This window comes from Echinops telfairi, unplaced genomic scaffold (assembly GCF_000313985.2).
Source record: "Echinops telfairi isolate 266 unplaced genomic scaffold, ASM31398v2 ScPeMD7_18;HRSCAF=68, whole genome shotgun sequence".
NCBI classification, from domain to species: domain Eukaryota; kingdom Metazoa; phylum Chordata; class Mammalia; order Afrosoricida; family Tenrecidae; genus Echinops; species Echinops telfairi.
Window position 1 is genome coordinate 69,261,382 of NW_022103915.1, and position 20,002 is coordinate 69,281,383.

Genomic DNA, 20,002 nt, shown 5'->3' on the forward strand with positions numbered 1-20,002 from the left:
ATGGCTTTGAAAAAAAAATTATTTGGGGGTGCCCCTTATTTCAAAAGGATATCTTCTTGGGATGTCCCAGAGGCTGGTCAGATTCAATTCGTTAAAATGACTGCTCATTTCAACTCTTAGTCTCCCCAGTTCCAAAAAAATGGAAGTTCTATCCAGCAGGTAGCTCAAGACAGAAGGTTGAGAGTTCTTTTTGATGTCTCCAATTCCACCCAGGGAGTCTACCTTCCATATGGATTTCATGCCCAATTACATTCCTCCATTTCCAAGTCATCAGAAATTCTCACCGGTCCCAGTCCTCCATAATGAGTCCATTTCTGCTTTATTCCATTCCAACTACTCTTCAGACAAGCGTCTGGGTTACCTTTAAAAAATGTCAATCAGAACATATTCCCTTACTAAAATCTATGAACAACTTTCACTGAAACGAGTAAGCTAGACCTTAAGAAAGGCTACACAGGGTGAAGTATAGCACCGGTAAAACACACAACATTCCTCTAGTTCTTTAATGCTTATTCCCCCCACCCCCACCCCCCAGCCACTAACATGACCCCAGTTCTACTTTACAAACTCAGTTAGACTGGAAAATGCACACTGGTACAGATAGGAGTTCTTCACACATGGAATCCAGGACAGATAAACCCCTCAGGAACAGTAATGGGAGTAGCAATACCATGGTGGCAGAGGGAAGGTGGGGGTAGAAGGGGGAAGTGATCACATTGATCAACATATAATATCCTCCCCCTCCTCCCGCAGAGGGAGACAACAGAAACCTTGGTAAAGGGAGACAGTGGACAATGTAAGGTAAGAAAATAATAATTTATCAAGGGTTCATGAGGGTGGGAGGGTAGGGGAGTGAGGAAAAAAAGAGGAGCTGACACCAAGGGCTCAAGTAGAAAGAAAATGTTTTGAAAATGATGATGGCAACATATGTACAGATGTGCTTGTTGCCATGGATGTATGGATTGTTGTAAGAGCTGTGAGAGCCCCCAAGAAAATGTTTTATAAAAAAGAAAGAAAAAGAAAGGCTACAAGATGCTGCAAGCATACCATTCCAAGCTTTTTTCTTTTGCTCCAGGCTCCCCCTTATTCTGCACTCTGCCCTCCGTTTCCCCAGTGTCCCAGGTCTTTTGCCTTCCAGGAGATTGTCCATGTCCTCCAAGTTGTTGAATTTGTTGGTGTACAGTCCTTTGTAGTACTATGTAATTAGTCTTTTAATTTCATTACATAGTTTTATCCGAGAAAAATATGACTTCGCCTTCTATCTTGATGGAGAGTTTGGCAGTTAGAGAATTCTCGGGTCACGATGATTCTCTTCCAGCTATCAGAAGATGCTCCTCCACTCTCTCTTCTTCCTGGCTTCTGAGGAAACGTCTGAGCACGTTCTGATCTGATTGCTCCTATGAGTAGCAGCATGGTTTTTCTCCAGCTGCTCTTATGATTTCTCTTTCTCCTCAAAGTGGAATAATTTGACTACCATATGCCTCAGTGTGTTCTTGGGATTCAGTCTAATTGGTGTCCTCTTTGCTCCTGGATGATTGTCGGAGCATCCTTATGATATTGGGGAAATTTTCTTCCAGGAAGTCCCTTGCTAATTTGGCTGTTGATTTCTTCATTATGTCTGGCGCTGGTGTCCCAATAATTGAATACTGCTTCCCTTCATAGCATTGCTCATTGCTCTCAGCTTTTCTTCAGCTTCTTTAATTCTCTGGTTTGAGTTTCTTTCACGTTTGTTGAATTCTGCTTGGATATCGGTGAGGTCGCTGATAAGGTTCTCCACTTCTTCCCAGCCTTTCGGCGAGGTCTCTTACTGTCTTCTTTATTTCTGTTGCATCGGCCCTTACCTCCTGTTTTCCCTTCAATGTGTGCACTCTAACCTATTTTCTCATTCTTTTCTGTATGGATTCCCTCATTCTGTTTGACGCTAAGAAGCATTCTGAAGATTTCTTCCTGTGGCGTTCAAAGTCCGCTTCTTCGATGCACAGCACAGGTTCGGGTCCTCCTCAGCCACTGCCATTTTTCTCTTGCTTTCTTGTAGTTCTTGCTGACGAGGGTTGTTTTCTGCATGGCATTTTCTTTCTTTCTTCCTTATTAATTTTTTTTACTTAAACATTTTATTGGGGGTCCGTACAACTCTTATCATAATCCACACATCCATCCATTGTGTCAAGCACATTTGTACATTTGTTGCCATCTTCATTCTCAAAACATTTGCTTTCTACTTTAGCCCTTGGTATTACTCCTCATTTTTTCCCCTCCATCCCCGCTCCCCCTCCCTCGGGAACCCTTGATAATTTATACATTATTATTATTTTGTCATATCTTACACTGTCCGACGTCTCTCTTCACCCATTTTCGTGGAGCTCGGTGCCATCTTCTGGGAAGTCCAGGAGTCCTGTGCCTTCTTTCTCAGATGCTATTCACGATGATTCCAAGGACGACCTGGAGCCAGTGCATTATGGGTTCTCTCTCCATCTCTTTGGAGGGCAGTGCGGGTGGTGCTAGCCAGGCCAATCGCGTGCCGTGCCAGCCAGCACGCAGGGGCTGCTGGGGGCAGGGAGCAACTCCGCGACTGTGGCACAGGCTGGTCACTGGTGCTGGTTGCAAACAACAGTGCCAGGCTGGTTGAGAGCAGGGTGCATTGTGCCAGGTCATTTGCTTAGCATTCTACTGAAAAGGTTCACTCAATCTCATTTCTCAGCTAATTCCGAGTTATGCTTGCGGCCTTAGCTTTTGAATAATATCTCTCATAATTCTAAAATAGATCTCCCTATTCTGTTTTCTCATAGCAACTAGGATGTTTCCAATTTTAAATATTATAATCATAATTTATATTTTCCTCTTTTCTGATAATTATATTGTTTCATGAGTTCAAAAGGTTTGTCTTTATCCCCCAATGCTTAACACAATTCCTGATACAGTAGATGTTTAAAAATTATGTGCTGAATAAAGACATAAATGAAAAAATTCAATATCCTAATTATTGTAATTATAATTGGAAAAAAATTAAATCATGGCTTCTGTCAAGTGGGTAATAATCTTCCCTCTTCCATCATTAGAAATTTTCTCCTATGTTTTTTTATTTAGAATAAAATGAATGTGTTGGTATAGTTATTTATGCTTAGAGTCTCTAATTCACAAGAGCAAGGAGCTTGATTGACCAATGATAAATACAAAGGGGCTGCAAAAAGTTTGAAAAATGGAATTAAAAGATGCTGAAAATTTTTCATGAACTTTTTGAAGCCTCTTCATATAACTTAATTTTTAGTAGTCAACTAATTTCTAGTAGTCAAAAACGGAACTTAAAAAAATCATTTTATTGGGGCCTCATACAACTCTTATCACAACCGATCCATCCATTGTGTCAAGCACATCTGTACATTTGTTGCCATCATCATTTTCAAAACATCTGCTTTCTACTTGAGCCCTTGGTATCGGCTCCTCATTTTTTCCCCTCACTCCCCGCCCCCTCCCTTATGAATGTTTATAATATATAAATTATTATTATTTTTTTATGTCTTACACTGACCAACGTCTCCCTTCACCCACTTTTCTGTTGGCCAACCCCCAAGGATCTACACATCTTTGTGATAAGTTCCCCCTTCCTCCCCCCCCTTCCCTCCACCCTCCAAGTATTGCCACTGTCACCACTGGTCCTGAAGGGATCATCTGTCCTGGATTCCCTGTGTTTCCAGTTCCTATCTGTACCAGTGTACATCATCTGGTCTAGCCAGATTTGTAAGGTAGAATTGGGATCATGATAGTGGGAGGGGAGGAAGCATTTAAGAACTAGAGGAAAGGTGTATGCAAAAACAGAACTTTTGCCAAAGACATAAAATCTATCAGGAAAACAGTATCAATGCAGTTTCACCAAGGAAGTAGGGTCTCCTTAAAGAATAATGGGTTACCTATTGAAGACTTGGTCAAATTCTAATAAGGAACAAAATCGACTGTTTAACTTATTTTCTTCTGAACACATTTATTTAATAAATATAGCTAATTGAGTTTAAACTGCTACCTCATTAAAATATTTTAAACTTTTTACAGCATTTTGCTAACAAAATATAATATAGAAAAATGTATGCAACCAATATAAAGCTCAATCACTAAAGATAAAAATTGTATTAACAGAACCCAGTTTCACTACTCAATAAGAAATATGTTTCATACCTATTAATTTGCTCAAAGATACTGCTAACATGTAGCTCTTCAGAATAATTAATCAAAAATGTATTCCTAGGATATAAACATTATTATTGCTTTACTATTCACTGGATTCATTATTCAAAGAATTATGAACAATACCACAACCAATTCCGACTACACATAAAATGATGTATTCTATGAAAGTCAAATGTTTTCAGAGTCAATATAATCCAACATATTTATTTTTGACCCATGTGTTCACAGACAGTTTGCTTATAACTACTTCATAGAGATGAAAGTTTGTATAGTACAACATGGTTTGATTGATTTATCAATTACAGAATATGTGAAGCATAGTCAGTAAACTGGAAAAACTAGCTCTGGGTCTACCATCATATAACAGAAACCTGCAGAATACTTCAGACCAAAATCAGAGTGTCAGCACAGGAAAGGTAAAGGTGTATACTGGACTCGCAAAGACTAATATTTAGTAAGTCCATAACAAAGTAGGTCTTGTGATTGCACACTTTATCCAAGATGAAAAATCTATTTACTTAGCACTTTAAGGCATATAGTCAGTTAGCTATTCTATAATAAGCTATTAAATTTCCCATATATATTTTTTAAAATTTAAGACACTAAGAAGTCTTTACTATATGCTTAATATGACACAAGACACAATTTTCCCAGCAAAAGACTCCAACCTCTCAAAAACTTATCATCATAATTTAATTAATCCAAGTAACTTATTTGGCTTTATTACATATTTGTAGGTTTTTTTGTTAAATAAACAATAAAGTCCTTGAAATATATTTTTGAGAAAATAATAAAACTTATTTAGCAACATAAAATGTTTAAATTGACCAAGGGTAAAAATGTTTTACAAAACTACAATTTGAAAGCACATAGGGATCACATAGTTAAACGTGGTAATGATGTCTGTTTGGAGTTCAAATTTTGAAGCCAAAGACTGAGTTATTAAATACCTTTTTCCCGTTTAAATTAGGACATACTCAGGACTTCACGCATCTATGAATGAGTAGAATGGTGCCTCAGGGAAGTTCAGTAGCGTGTGCTTATGCGTTAGTTCTCTGCTTGATTTACCACTGAGCTGAACATAACCGGTCAACATGTTTATTCTGAGCATTGTGACTTTCACTCTGTTTTATATTGTTTATTTCTGCCCCTACTGACAATGGAAGCCTTAGAGAAAGCAAAAAAAAAAGCATTGATATTAAAACAAACTATTTAAGAAAGCAAAAAGTGCATTAATAGTAATACATAAATTATTAAGGGACTTGAGAATAAAATTCACCTCAAGTTCGTAAATTGTATTTATTTGATAAAGTATCTCACCTTGTCAATTAAGTAACTATGGCTTAAAAATCAAAGTTAAATATACTAGGAAATGGAAGCTTCTATTATTTCACTTTTTAAGGTAAAATAACAACCCTGGATATCATTATACAGCATGTATTTCATGCCTTAACATGTTATAAATTTTAAGTTCCTAAATCAAAGTTAAAAATTTAACTATTATAAAATTTATCTATGCCTTTTCTCACATAGCTGAAACAAATCAAATGCCACATAGTATAAATTATGAATATTAAAGATTGTTTTGAAAAAATATTGGTGTAGAAATTAAAGTGAAATTTAAAAAATCTTTATTTGATATCAATATAAAAGAATGCTTTAAACACTATTTAGAAAGAACATATATTATTATGATTTAAGAGCTCAAGAACCAAGAAAAGTTGGGAAGCATTGCTCTACCATTACTATGATTTTTTTATCAATTGAAACCCAGAAAAATTTCAATTAACGATGGATAAAATGAATCATTGATTTTCATACTGTCAAGTGAAATGCAGCAAGCAAGAATAACTGGTTAGTTTTATTAAGGTATTTTATTAAGATGGCTTATTAAGCTACTCACTATTGTTTTCATAGGGCTTTAGAGTAATACTACACTTTAAAATGTAGGATTCTTTCCTTCCTAACTTTCAAAAGTCATATATAATTAGCACTGGATGAAATTTTCTAATGTCAACATTTCAAATTTTGATTTACAGGGAATACAAATCAACTTTATTCAAGTTTAATTCGAAAGACTGACAATATCCTTTGGGAGACCAGTAGGGATAATATATCAATACAACTTCAAACTTCAGCCTAAGCCTCAGGCCTACCAAGGGAAGGTAATATCCTACTTATTAACTTGTCATCATTACAGTCATTTTCTCTATCTGGTTTACCTTTCATTCATAAAACTACATATTCTCAAACTTATTTAGAGTCTAGAATACAATCAGGACCCTCCTATTGATAGATCTGGCAACTGACCACTGTGAAAGATAATTAAAATGACATACACCACCTCCTTGCCATCAAGTCACTGCTGACCAATAGCAACCTGACAGGCCAGGCCAGGGTAAAACTGTCGCCCGTGGGTTTTCAAGACTACACTTAGTTACAGGAATGGAAAGTCTTGTCTTTCCCCTGAGGAGTAGCTGGTGGTTTCAAACTACTGACCTTGTGGTTAACAGTTCATAACAACCACTGGTGTGGATGCCAGCAATAAGGTGAGAAACAGGAATTCAAGAGTGGCGGGCTTTGTCAGTATAGTAAGTCCTCAGGTTATGAATGTCCAACTTATGGACAATTGGTACTTGTCCTTTCATATTACAGAAACCTTTGCTCACTTTGAAATGACTGAACCAAGCCCTACTTGGCAAATTCTTCATCACAATCACCTTTACTTGCATTACATGAAGATTTTGAATCATTGAAAAGGCAATGAGCTATTTCTTGAACTAATTGTATGCAGCTGTTCGGACTTACATATAAATGTAATTTAAATACACACTTTAAGAATGGATTTAATTCATAACCCTAAAAATCTAGTCAAATTCCATGGGAGTAGAAGACTCAGAATTGTTCAAATCCATAATATGACTTCTTAAAAAAAATTCAAAATACCATCCTATGGATTTTGAGATCACACTTACTCAAAGCTCTAATCTAAGAACAATGGTTCTAATGATGTGGCGCTACTCTAGACTTGCCCACATGAAGAGATCACTGAAGATGTGGGTGCTATATTAACGTGTGGTGAAGAAACCAGATGGTGTCCACCTATCAGAAAGAATAGCCTCTGGGGTCTTAAAGGCTCGTCTTAAGTCAGCATTCATGTAAGTGGGCTGTCAGCTAAATCCACATAGAAGAAGCACACCAGTCTGTGTGATTCAAGACTTGTAAGTAATAAAAACACAAGACTTGAAGAAGGAACTTTATTAGAGTTTACATTCTGAGCACCCAGTTTGCAGAAGGCAATGGATGACAGGGAGCGTCCCAATTCATTGGCAGAGTCCTCCCAGGGATTGAATTGAATCCCCGCTGACCACTGACTAGGGGTGGGGATAGCCTTGCTATCCGATGGAGGCATTGGAAGGTTGATTAATGCAGCTGTAGATAGGTTCAAATTTAACACCTTCTCATTTGTTCTCTTTTGACCCATTTAAAAATTGTTCTAGTTTTTATTATTTTCTTTCTTTTGGATTGAGGCTTTTCTCTGTTTTATTTTGCTATTTTGGGGGGTACGTTTTTTCTTTATATGAAACCCAGTATAGGTAAATCTATAGAGATAGTAATTAGATTAATAGTTTCTTAGGGGAGGTTGTGAGAAATGAAGAGCTAATAATAATGAGTACAAGAAAGAAGAAAATGTTTTAAAATTGATTGTGATGATGATTGTACAACTCTTTTTAATATGTTTAAGTCATAGAATTATATATGTGAATTATATGTCAATAAAATTACCCCCCAAAAGACTACTCTATAGAAATCTTGGAAGTTAGGGTAGCACAGTAACATCATTTAATTATATTTTTTAATAAGGATAATTAGTGGTGGTTTTGTTATTTTTCCCTCTAGCAGTGACTTTTTAAAAACCTCTTATAGAGTATTCAGGGCCAAGAAGAGGATGAGGTACATGAGGTTTTTATTTAGGGTATAAAATTTAAGGGTGTATAAAAGTAACTTAGTAATCAAAATAAAGAATAACTGCAAAAAAAAGAGTTAAGGCAAACACACAAACATGGTAAAAATATTAATTTTTTAAAAAGGCTCAATACCTAGTCTAATTTTGGTAACGTCTTGAAGGCAAAGCTTTTATTCAATTTCTTAGAAAGATAAATTTTGATAAAAGACTGAGTGGTTTGGGTCTATTATGATTTACATAAGCACAGCCATTTGGGTTAAATATGTTTAAAGTAAAATTGTAATGATAAATCTCTAAATATTGTTTGAAGGCACTTGACAATAAAAGTCACCATTTCCAATCCCTTGTGATCATTAATCCTCTAAATAATTTGGTATATGGTAGATTAGTATTTACAAACTATTTTGATTGACGAATGCAATGTTGGAAACAAACAAACAAAAAAAGTGACCTGGACATTGGTGGGACTTGGTGACAGAACTCACACCAAGATAGCATGGCAGAATTTTGCAAGACAACTTATTCATTGTAAATATATATAAACAACAGAAGTGATGATGACAGAAAAGACCCTTAGTGATATAATGGGTTAATTCCCCATTGTCCTGCTACACACAGGGAGATTGGGAGCCTAAAATCGGCCAGTTGCTCCACAGGAGACCTGTCTGCTTGAGAAAGATTCACAGTCTTAGAACTCTTACGAAGCAGATTTTCTCTGCTCAGCTGGGCACAATGAGTCAGAATGGATTTGATGGTGGTAGGTCTGGGTTTTCTTCCCAGGAATCAATTCAGCTACAACTATGGAAAGCAATGGTGGAGCTCAATATCATTGTTAAGAAGAAAAGGGACCAACTGAGGAAATAGCATATGCAGGTTCATGATGAAGCGAATGAAAACTGAAACAATACTACAAGAGTCAAAGTACCCCCTGAGAAGATCTCGGTGACATTAGAAAACATCTCAAGCACAGACGTGGCACATTGAAAACGAATAATGGAGGGCCAGATGAGTAGTGAAATAGCATCAAGGATATTATACACGCAGAAAGCAAGAGCTCACTGAAAAGGCAGGAAAGACCAAATGGAAGTCAGAAGAGTCTTGGAAACCTGTTCTTAAACGTAGAGTCGCCAACGTGAACAGAGGACGCGGAGACGTCCTGGGGTTGCTCCAGAAGACCAAGGATGGTGATGAAAGGTGGAAAGGCCTGAAGTTAGAGAATCAAAAGGGAAGAACCCAGCTGACATTTCTCAGGCTGAAAGACCTGATGCAGAAATTCAGAACTTGCCATGCTGAAGGCGTCTGCGGGCAAGCTATTGAATTATACAAGAGGTATCATGGAAAGAAGGAAGGCTTATTCTGACACAGTAACACAAAGGATTGGTTGATGTTCATCCATTTCAGGGAGTACGTATGATCAAGAACTTCCAGGAAGAAGTCCAAGCTGCACTGAAGTCATTGGCTGAACAATAAAATCTGCTGCACAAGACCTGTTTGAGTATTGCAAAGCCAGGCTGCTACTCTGAGGGCTAAGGGGCACCTGATCCAATTGAAATGCATTCACTCACCTATACGCAGACATCTTGAAGACAGCTACACAGTTAACTGTAAGAGATGCATATTTGTGCCCATTCCCCCCCAAAGGTGATCCCACAGAATAGGAAAATGACTGAACAATATCAGTAGTACTATGTATAAGTAAAGTTCTGCTGTAGGCAATTCAAACATAGTCGCAGAAAAGCATCATCAGAAAATGGCCAGAAATTTCAGGTGGATTCAAAAGAGGACATGGAATGAGGATTATCATTGCCCATGCTTAGATGGAGCACTGCTGAAAGTAAGGAATACTAGAATGATGTCCTATGTAAATGACACAAGCTTGCTTGCCGAAAGTGAGGAAGACTTTAAGTCCTTGCTAAGGAAGATCAAGGATTCCCGCCTTTAATGTAACTACAACTCAATGTACAGAAAGTCCAAATCCTCACAACTAGACTTTGTGATAATCAGTTGAAGGGTTGAAGTTGTCAAGGATTTTTGTCTTGCTGGAATCCACAATCAATGCTCATAGAAGTAGCAGTCAAGAGATCAAAAGATAAGCTGCATTTGGTAAATCTGCTGCACAAGACCTGTTTAGAATATTGCACAGCCAGGCTGCTACTTTGAGGGCTAAGGTGCACCTAACCCAAGCCATGGTATTTTCCTTGCCTCGTATACCTGTGAAAGTTGGACATTGAGTAAGGAAGACTGAAGAAGAATCGATGTCTTTGAATTGTGGTGCTGGGGAAGAATATTGGGAAAAAAGAAGAAAGTAACACAGAGTGCTTAAAGGACAAACTGATATGTCTTGGAAGCAGTACAGCCAGAGTTCTTCTTACAAGGCAAGAATGAGGAAACTCATTGAGGTAGTTAGTTTATTGTGCCCACCTGGCCGATAAACACATGTGGGGTTAATTGAACGGTGGAAGGGTAAATGGCTTGGTGAGCCTCACCTTTCTAGTTCTCGGGTCTCTTGCTTTCTGATGGTCAGACCAGGGTGCAACTGCCTTAGCCAGTTCCCTGCTTCAGCTGGCAAGGCTCACTTCCTGTGAGACATCCCTGAGGAGAAGCCGCATAGACCTACCCTGATGCAGCCCTGGGTGCTGGAGCAGCCATGTGTAGACCCCTGTCGGCACTGAGATGCTTACGCATTCACTAACTCGGCTTTCCTCCTGCAGTCGGCATCATTGAGTGTGTTTTGTGAGATGGAGGAGGACTTTGTGGATTGGTGTCGGACATATGGGTTAATGTTGGACTTGTGGGCTTGGGCAGCACTGGGTTGGGATGTTTCCTTGATGTGCACTTACCCGTTATATAAAACTCTCCCTTATACATGCATTTCTGTGGATTTGTTTCTCTAAAGTACCCAGATTAACACAGGCATGTTGTCAGGAGAGACTAGTCTCTTGAGAAGGACAGCATGTTAGGTAAAGTAGACAGGCAGTGAAAAAGAGGAAGGCTCTCAAAGAGATGGATTGACACGCTGGTTGCAACAATGGACTCAAGCCTAGGGATAATTGTGGGTCTGATGCAGGACAAGGCAGTGTTTCATTCTGCTGTGCATAAGGTCACTATGGTTGGAACAGACTGGATGGCACCCAACAACACCTAGAATGTATTAGAGGGAACTCATAGAATCAATCCTCTTTACCTCCAGTGCCTTGGATCTACGTGAAGATTCTTTTTTCCCAAAGTTACATGGTGCATATCATATGCCTCAGGCTAAAATACTATTTTCAGTTACTGTGGTGCGAGGATCTGAGTGGTCAAAATCAGAGAGGCCTGCCTGAGAAGAGGCTATCCTGACTGAAGAACTGTATGCTGTATGTTTCTGGTGCTGAACTGTAACCTGTTCCATCCCTAACAAAGACTATAATCATGAGTAGTGCTTCTGAGTGCTGTGTGGCTATTGCAATGAATTACTGAACCCAGCAGAGAAGTAGAGAGGGCCATAGGAGGGAAGGCTGAAGTCAGAACTGGTAAAACAAACAAAACAAAACTTGGAGAGATTGTCTGACCGTTGCATCATAGGAGTCAACCTTGGGCTCTAGCTGATGGTGGTCCTCTGTCCCTCTTATGAAGTTCGAGGCGGTCAGGAGATCCTCTCCAGATCCTTTTTGTACTATTTCTGGCTCCAAAGAAGTGATCATTTTTATTTTTAAGATGTATATTCTTCAGTCAATCTTTTTTATAGAGCACACTTCCTGAGACACTCGTCCCCTCATGTATCTTGTTTACCCCAGAGCCCTGTTTTGAAACGGGCAGTAGTGCACGTGGTACTAACTTCATATTCCAGATGAAAAAGCTGAGAACGAGGAGTTTTATGACTTGCACGTACCTAGTTAATGACAGTCAAGGACGTTAGTTTCAAAAGACTTCTATTAGGCACTAAATTGCTTCTTTACCTTTTAATTACAGCATTTAAATTCTTTATATGTTAAAATTACTAACTAGATAAAAATATTAGGAATACAGTTTCACTCATTATATTTTCATCACAAAGAGTATAAACAGAGAATGTACATTAAATTTTTTAAAGTTCATACTGCATGGCAAAAGTTTATGTTGAATAATAAGCCTTCATTTATTTGGGTTTAGGTCTAGAATTTTATAAACTATCAAGTTGTTAACCTGGTAAGTTATCTTTTAACATATACGCAATTATTATAAATTTCTGAAATCTTAGATGAAACACAAATAGTAAAAAGTGTAACTTCAAATCTGGATAAATGGTCAAAGGTTTCCTTTCTAATTAACAATATTTGTTTGCTTTCTCTAAAGAAAATTCTAATGAAGATATAAATGCTTTCACCTTAAGTTTTTAATAAGTTCAATTTGTCCTTAAGAATAGCAAGATAAATTTAATCTATCAAGTGAGCTTCAAGAGCACATTAAAAGGTGGCATTAACAAACACCGTCATTTGACAATCCTCAAAGAGGAGGAAGGAAACGCAGGCGCATCAGTATAAACTCCGAATTTGAACTCTTCTTCATATCCCAAGCTGTTCTCCAGGAAACACATTCTGTACATTAAAGATGTCATTTGTTTTTGAAGTTAAAAAATAACAAAAAGACTTTAGACCCACATATAAATGGGGCTCTTTTCACCCTTTCTGAGACACTGACCTGTATACTCATTTAAAAATGAACGCCACATCTTTAGATTATTAAATCTTTGTTTTGATCTATTAGTATTCACCAAAGTACCATTTTATAAAACCCCACACTGAATAGACAAGGCTGGAGGTGACCATCTGCAGCTTTAGAGTCTGCATTTGAATTGATGAAAAGAGCTTTGTGTTCTCATTGCCAAGTTTGATTCTTCCAGTCATTAGGCATTCCCCTCAGATCGCATCAATGAAGCTCGAACTTTCTTACACCCATGTGTTAAATTCTCCTCTCCTCATGGTTTCTTTTGCCAGCTCTGCTCAAGAATGACTATTGGGTCTTAGCCACATTCTTCTCACAGCTGTGTTAAAAAAGAACACCAGAGAGTCTTCCTAAAGCCCATATGCGTATCTGGTCGGTTCTCTGTCTGAGGGTCACCTCACATTGTGGTGTGATTACACAGAGATTCATTCTTGTTCTTGAACTGTGCTACTCCCACCCTTCTGGGAAAGACTAGGCGCTCCAAGGAGAAGCGGAGACCTTCCTGGAACACTCATGTGAAATACACACAACTCAGCTCGAGAAAAGATTAGTTCAATTTAAGGGATAGGATGTTTCAAGATATTGGATAAGTTTTTATTATTACGTAATTTTTTATATGGCAAATGGTCACAGACTGATACATAATATGTATTTAAATGCTTTTATTATACTCTTGTATTCAGCCACGGGAAAAGATAAATGATGGTAATGTTTCAAGAACTATTATTTTTCATAGTAAAAAGGCAACACAATTTAAAATTTAAATGTGTAAGTTACAACTGTTCCAAAATAGAATTTGCAATGTTATTTTTGAAGCTCTGCTTTTCACTTTTAGCCAGTCTTCCTACAGAAATACTTGACCAAAAAAACCCCAAACTTACAATAAGATTACTATCTTTAAACTAAGGATAACTAATTGGATTAGTTCAGTTGTTAAACTAAGAACAGAAGAAAAAGCCTGCTTTGCTCTGCTGTTAAAGAAAAGTAGCACAGAAAGACAACAAGGAGATATGCTTCAGCTGGTACTGGATTTGTATCTAGTCTCTATATGATTTATTGCCTTTCCCTGCAATGACCAAGAAGAAACACCTAGATAGGGTTAACATCGAGAATTTCACCCTCTGACAAAATCACACGGAAATAAGCAAAGTATCTGTTCATCTACAACATGCACATTGGACAAATCTAACATGCACACTGGACAAATCTCTGACCTAGTGGGGGAAAAAAAAAATCAAATACAAAATTTTAGAATGAAGGTGAAATTTGCATTTATACTTCCTTCAGGTTTTCCAGTTAAATTCTGAGAATAAAAGCTGTAACTAGCAAAGAAGTTTTAACTATTTGTCTGTCAGGTTAATTGTGCAGGTGCACACACCTGACTTCAGACAATTGTGAGAATTTATTTAAACACACACAGACAATAAAAACCTGGTCTTGGTTTATATAAAGTGTAAGTGAAGTATTTGCAACTATGTGTTTAAGGATAGATAAAAGGGGAAGTTTGGAGTGAGTTAGAAAGTATAATGGGTTGAGCGCTATCCAAACAGAAATGATGAAAACTTGTAAACATTTGATTTCTTCAAAAGCTTAATCTCCCATTTCCTGTGATAAAATATTGTAAAGTATGCTAGCAATTAGTGCACTAACTATCTTTTACTCAGAAGTTCAAAATGCTTTATCAATCTTATTTTAGCTATTCTTAAATGATTCTCAGGTAAGATGGATCAGTTCCTTTATCATGATAGAAGTACCAAGAATTACAGAGCCTGTCAAGTATGTGAAATAGTAAGAAGGCTTATGATTAGAGCTAAGAGCAAAACCAAGGAAAAAGTAACTTACTGGATCATATATCCACACCCAGGAATTTACAGTATGTATATAAATATGGTATTAGTGGGAAAATCACACTGGGATATCTATGAGGTGAAGAACTTCGGGTGCATTTAAAAACAAGGAAACAATAAATAATCAAACAGAAAAAACACTGTCAAGTTCTAAAAAAATATGTGCAGCATCGTTGTTAAGTAGATTCGATAATTTCTCTAAAATGATAGGAATGCTGCCTCTGACTTTAATTCATGGGGTCATTGAGATTTATGAAAAACAACAATACCCCCCCCCCAAATGCATATTATCTCGTCTTAAACAGGAACAGAGATCTCTCTAGTTTTTTTCTTTCTTGGTCATTTTCTTTCTTTGCTCTACGTACCTCAATTAAAACATTTTTCACCTATCCTAGGATGCAAAAATTGTATACTAATCGAGACCTGGGTCACCTATGAGGAGGCAGCTTCTAAAATAAAGACATAAATTAACTGCAAGAAGCTTTGTTGTGATCTAACTTTTAAATGTCTAATTTCACACTCTTTGTGGTGAGCTCCATAAAGATAGTGGATCATCATCAGGGAAAGCACAGACTTTTAGGTTTGGAGAGTCCCTTTGCGTCTCGTGCTTGAATCCTTTCTGCTCCACTGGAATTTCTCATATTCTAGGTTAGGCTTCAATCTTAATAATCCTACATTAATCCTTTCCTGGAAGCAAGGAGGAAACTAGACAATTGGAGCTATGTTTCTTCTTAAGTCAAAGCGAGATATTCACTAAAGGTCAAGGTATTAACTCAAATTCTTCGCTTTGTGTGGTGGTTGTTAGTCAATGTTCATTACATTTTAAAATTAATCAACTGTCTGTCCCAGTTGTCTTTGCCATTACAGTGTTACCATATAGAGTCCCTCTCACACTGTCTCTATTCAGACGGCTTCCTTATTCCTGAACCTTGTCTCAACCCTGATGTTCTTCCATATCCATGAACTCAAGCATGTGGGTCTTATGTGACTCTTGTCATAATGTATATTCCCCACACCACACACGATTGTGGGGAATATATGTAACATTTATCATTTAAAAATATACAGCTCAGAGGCATTAAGTAATTCAAAACCTGTGTAAGCATTGAGATTTCTTTTCAGTAAATAAATGTCTGTCAAAGATGACATCTATCTCTATGCATAATAAAAGAAGGTCTAAAGAACTCAAACAGCCCAGGGAGTACAATGGTTGTTAACTGAATGGTCAGTGATTCAAATTCACCAAGTGCAAGACATAATGGTCTGCTCCCTATAGATTTCTGCCTAGGAAACCCTTGAGACCGCTCTACTTTGTCCTACAGTGAGTGTCTCTGTGGGTGAGAATTGACTGGGTGACATACAACAGTAAAGTAACAACAACAAAACCTCTTTATATTCTCAATGGATGAGAAAACAATTCGGTAAACAAAGATAATGGCCTTGAAATTGTCTACAAAATACACACTTGTTGCAGTATCAAAAGACTTGTATTATGTAGGTCAATGTGCAGGTAGGTAATTTTAAGAACATATTTTATGATTTAAAAACGCACAACATTAAATTTTTAAAAAGTATAGCATGCATCCAAGAACAGAAACTAAGCATGCCAGATGTTGCCTTTCTTACAATGATTGCTTAGGAGTCATCTGAGTCTATGTGCTATGTCCAAATGACAAGGCTATACCGATTAGATCCAGATTTCGAAGGTGACGTCAACAGATGAGTGGTGAGGGCATTTGCAGATAAACTCACTCATAAACTAACGTTTGGACCCTTTGTTTAATGAGGAATGTACCTTATGTCACTGGACTTCTACACAACAGACACAGAAGGTATTTGGAAGAGTAATTTCTAAAAACAAGTTTTTAAGTTTTCTCAATATTAATAGTACTAATAATCGTATGCCAGCTATAAGTATTGTATTAAAAATTGATTTAAGCCTCATGCCTGAATTGAGATACTAAGAGATTTATTCTTTAATCTAGACAATAAGTATTTACAAACCGTTCAAAGACGTCTAATGTTACTTTGTAACTTGTAGTACTGCCAAAATATTAATAAAAAAAAGTCACAGGTAAAGCTGGAAGAAAGCAGAATAATTATAATGAATACAATGAAATTTAAAATTTCACTGTTTTAAAAAATATATTAAACTTAAGAATACTTTAGCACAATTTTTTATCCATTAGGCTTAAAAGAAGGTTTTGGAGCCACAAGTGAAACTACAGCACTTGAGTGAAAGCCCTTGATGGGAATGTGTGCATCTGAAAGAAGGGCAACCGCGGCTTTTCTTTTTCAATCAGGAGTCTATGGAAATGCTCTGTTCCCCTGCCCAGCACCAGAGTCCTGTCCTCCATCCTAGAGCTCAGCCTTCAAACAGTTTAAGCAGCTGAGTTTGTGGAGAGTGTTTGCTCTGCGCTCAGAACCCTTGTGTGACATGATGGTGACTCTTCTGACACCTCAGAGACCTGCAGACGTGCTTACTCATCCGGTGGAAAGCCAGGCTGAGAATTCCCAACTCCTTTGTAACCGCAACTTCTTCATGGAAATCAGTATTTGGTCAAGAGACAGTAAAAACTTTGTTAGACATTAATTTCTTTTTCTTTTTATGTCCGTATCACTCAGAAAATGCAAGATCCTGTTTATTTCAAAGGGTTATTTACGACTTTAAAATCAACTAAAAGGACTGATATTAATTATAAATTAGCAAAAGTTATGTAAATTTCACAGAAGAGATTTCTCCTCCTGAAAGGTATGGAAAGAAAATTCCAAATAGTTGATACATATTTTCTTAAAAATATGTTTAAAAATTTTAAATTTCTTCCCCTAAATCTATTTATCCGGTGTCCTCACAGCACGATTCCAGTATACGAAGGAATGTGAATCATATTAGTATAATTCTAACCCACAGCGAACACATTTAGTGACCTTTTTTTAATTTAAAAATTATTTTTGTGGAATGAAAATAGAACCTATGAGGAAAGAGCAATAATAGTATCAAAATCATTTATCATGAAGCAAAGGCTGGGGGTTAAATGATAATTCATCAATGATCATTACATATGAACTCTTAGTTCGTGAAGAATGACGTATAGCTCGTTGCCATTTCCACTGAGATAGGCAAATCAGAGCGAGAAAAAGTCAACCCCACACGAAGCGCAGCCACTGAGTCCACGCTGACTCTCACCCACGGCAGAGCAGAGGCTAGAACGCCCATCTGGGTTTCTGAAGTGATCGGTCTTTGAGGAAGTAGAAAACAGCTGGTGGTTTTAAACTGCTGACCTTTCGATTTGCAGACCACTGCATTACCAACTGTGGCACCAAGCCTACTAATTAGAAGTAAAGTAATTAATTAGTAAAGATTCCCTACAGGTAGCGGTTATTTTTTTTTCCAATAAAAGTTTTAATCTAGTGTATCCAGTTGTCTGTAATAGGCTTAGTGTGGTTCTTATACGAGATAGAGCAATTGTGTTAAAAGATCTTTGAAATAGCTTCTAACCTTATAGGTCTGACTCTAATTATGTTTAGTTTATATAACTATGTGTAACTAAGGCCTAATATATAACAAAATGTATTTTAAAATCCTATGGAAAACCAATCCAGGTGACAAGAAGCACATCAGTACATGGAAAGTATTATAGCTCAAGTTGTGTCCCTAGAAATGTGATGCTAAAGTCCTAACTCAGATCCTTGTAAATACGACCCTTTTTGAAACAGTGGTTTCCTTTTGTTGTGTTACTGAGGCAACACTGGAGTAGGGTGGATCCTAAGTAACCCTTTCATAGCATTGACTTATAGACTGGAGTTGGACTGGCCTGGGATGCCTTTTTGATATAAAGCTTTCTTCTACATAGAAGAAAAGCCCTGGTGGCTAGTGGTTGTGTGTTGCGATCCAAAAGGTCAGCACTTCGAAACCACCAGCTGCATCACAACAGGAAGACAGGGCTTTCTACTCCCATGAACAGACAGTTTCAAAAACCCACAGGGGCAGTTCTACTCTGTTTTAGCTGCCAGTGAATTTGTTTGTTGGTTGGTTTGTATGTTTTTTAATACCTAGATGAGTTTCTCTAGACCCAACCACAGACAACATGTAATGTTTAAATAACTCAAACGTTTTAAGGTTTGATTGTACCATTGCCATTGAATTAATTTTGACTCATAGTGACCCTGTATTAGGTTTCTGAGGCTGTAAATCTTCATGGGAGCAAATAGACTTATCTGTCCTCTATGGAGCAGTTAATGGCTTGAACTACTAGCCTTGGGGTTAGAAATCCAATACTTACCAGACAGTGCCACCAGAGCTCTTTATAATCATAGTAAAGATTAAGGTACATAATTACTAAATTATTTTCAAATGCTCTTGGACTACAGATGGGTTTGACATTGGCATATTAATTAAAATGTAATTTTAGGGATGTTGGTTTAAAAATTAGGGATGATTAATTTTCAAATAAGAAATAGAGGAAATTAAGATATTTTGAAGTCATATTGACTTCATACAATATTTATTTCATACAGTAAAATTTCAAAAAAGAAAGCAGTGAGGCAAAAGGTAGGCATTGGAAAGTTAAGGAGATAAAGGCATGCAAATGGAGTACTCGTTGGACAATGGGTTCAGCATCAGACTACTGACTGGAAGGCCAGCAGTTCAAACCCACCAGCTGCTCCATGGGAGGAGATGGGGCAGTCTGCTCCGGAAAGATTGACAGCTTTATAGTCCCTAGAGCACTTCTATTTTGTCCCACGGGGTCTGCTTTCCCTTTGACATATTGATGAATAACTGATCTATATTCTCCATTTTCAACTACTCAATTTACATTTACTCCTCTGAACTAAAGATACGATGGCTCATTCTTATAGCTTAACATTTTTCTCCTTAAAATTACCTGTAATTCCCAAACTATTAAATTCAATGGGTCCTTTTGAACTATGATTTCATTATATTTAACATGGTATTTGAATTATGTAATCTTGCTAACTATAGAGAGAAAGGCTCAGTTAAAATGACAAGTTTTAGTACACTAAAGCTGACACGGACAATTCTACTACAAAGTTTAAATTAACAAATGTCATCTCTGTCTATTAAGTTACTTGTTAACATTCTGTTAGTTGTCATAAGGTTGACAGATAAGGCAATTTTACTTGAATTGGAAAAAGGATGCCAAATTCATTCACAATAAGCAGATCAACTACATACACTGTGGGAAGAGGTCTGGAACAACAACCACCTACACAAAAACCCTACCATACTGGATTCCGTACAGCTTGGCTCCTGGACCACAGATCACAGACTTGCACTTAGAGCTAGATCACCATGAAACGAATG

The 20,002-nt window shown here is 37.3% G+C and overlaps 1 protein-coding gene across 3 annotated transcripts in view; it reads right to left on the reverse strand.

The window, feature by feature from the left end:
• MIPOL1 (mirror-image polydactyly 1) overlaps positions 1-20,002 on the reverse strand; it is a 391,526-nt gene that overhangs the window by 49,947 nt on the left and 321,577 nt on the right. Inside the window, exon 13 of one of the 3 annotated variants that reach the window (XM_045288122.1) lies at positions 17,128-17,214. The exons of the other annotated variants lie outside the window; for them this stretch is intronic. Within the exon in view, the coding sequence (XP_045144057.1) occupies positions 17,157-17,214 (58 nt within the window). The 3' untranslated portion in view covers positions 17,128-17,156. Of the gene's footprint in view, positions 1-17,127; positions 17,215-20,002 lie in introns of those variants that run through there. 3 annotated transcript variants of the gene reach the window in all.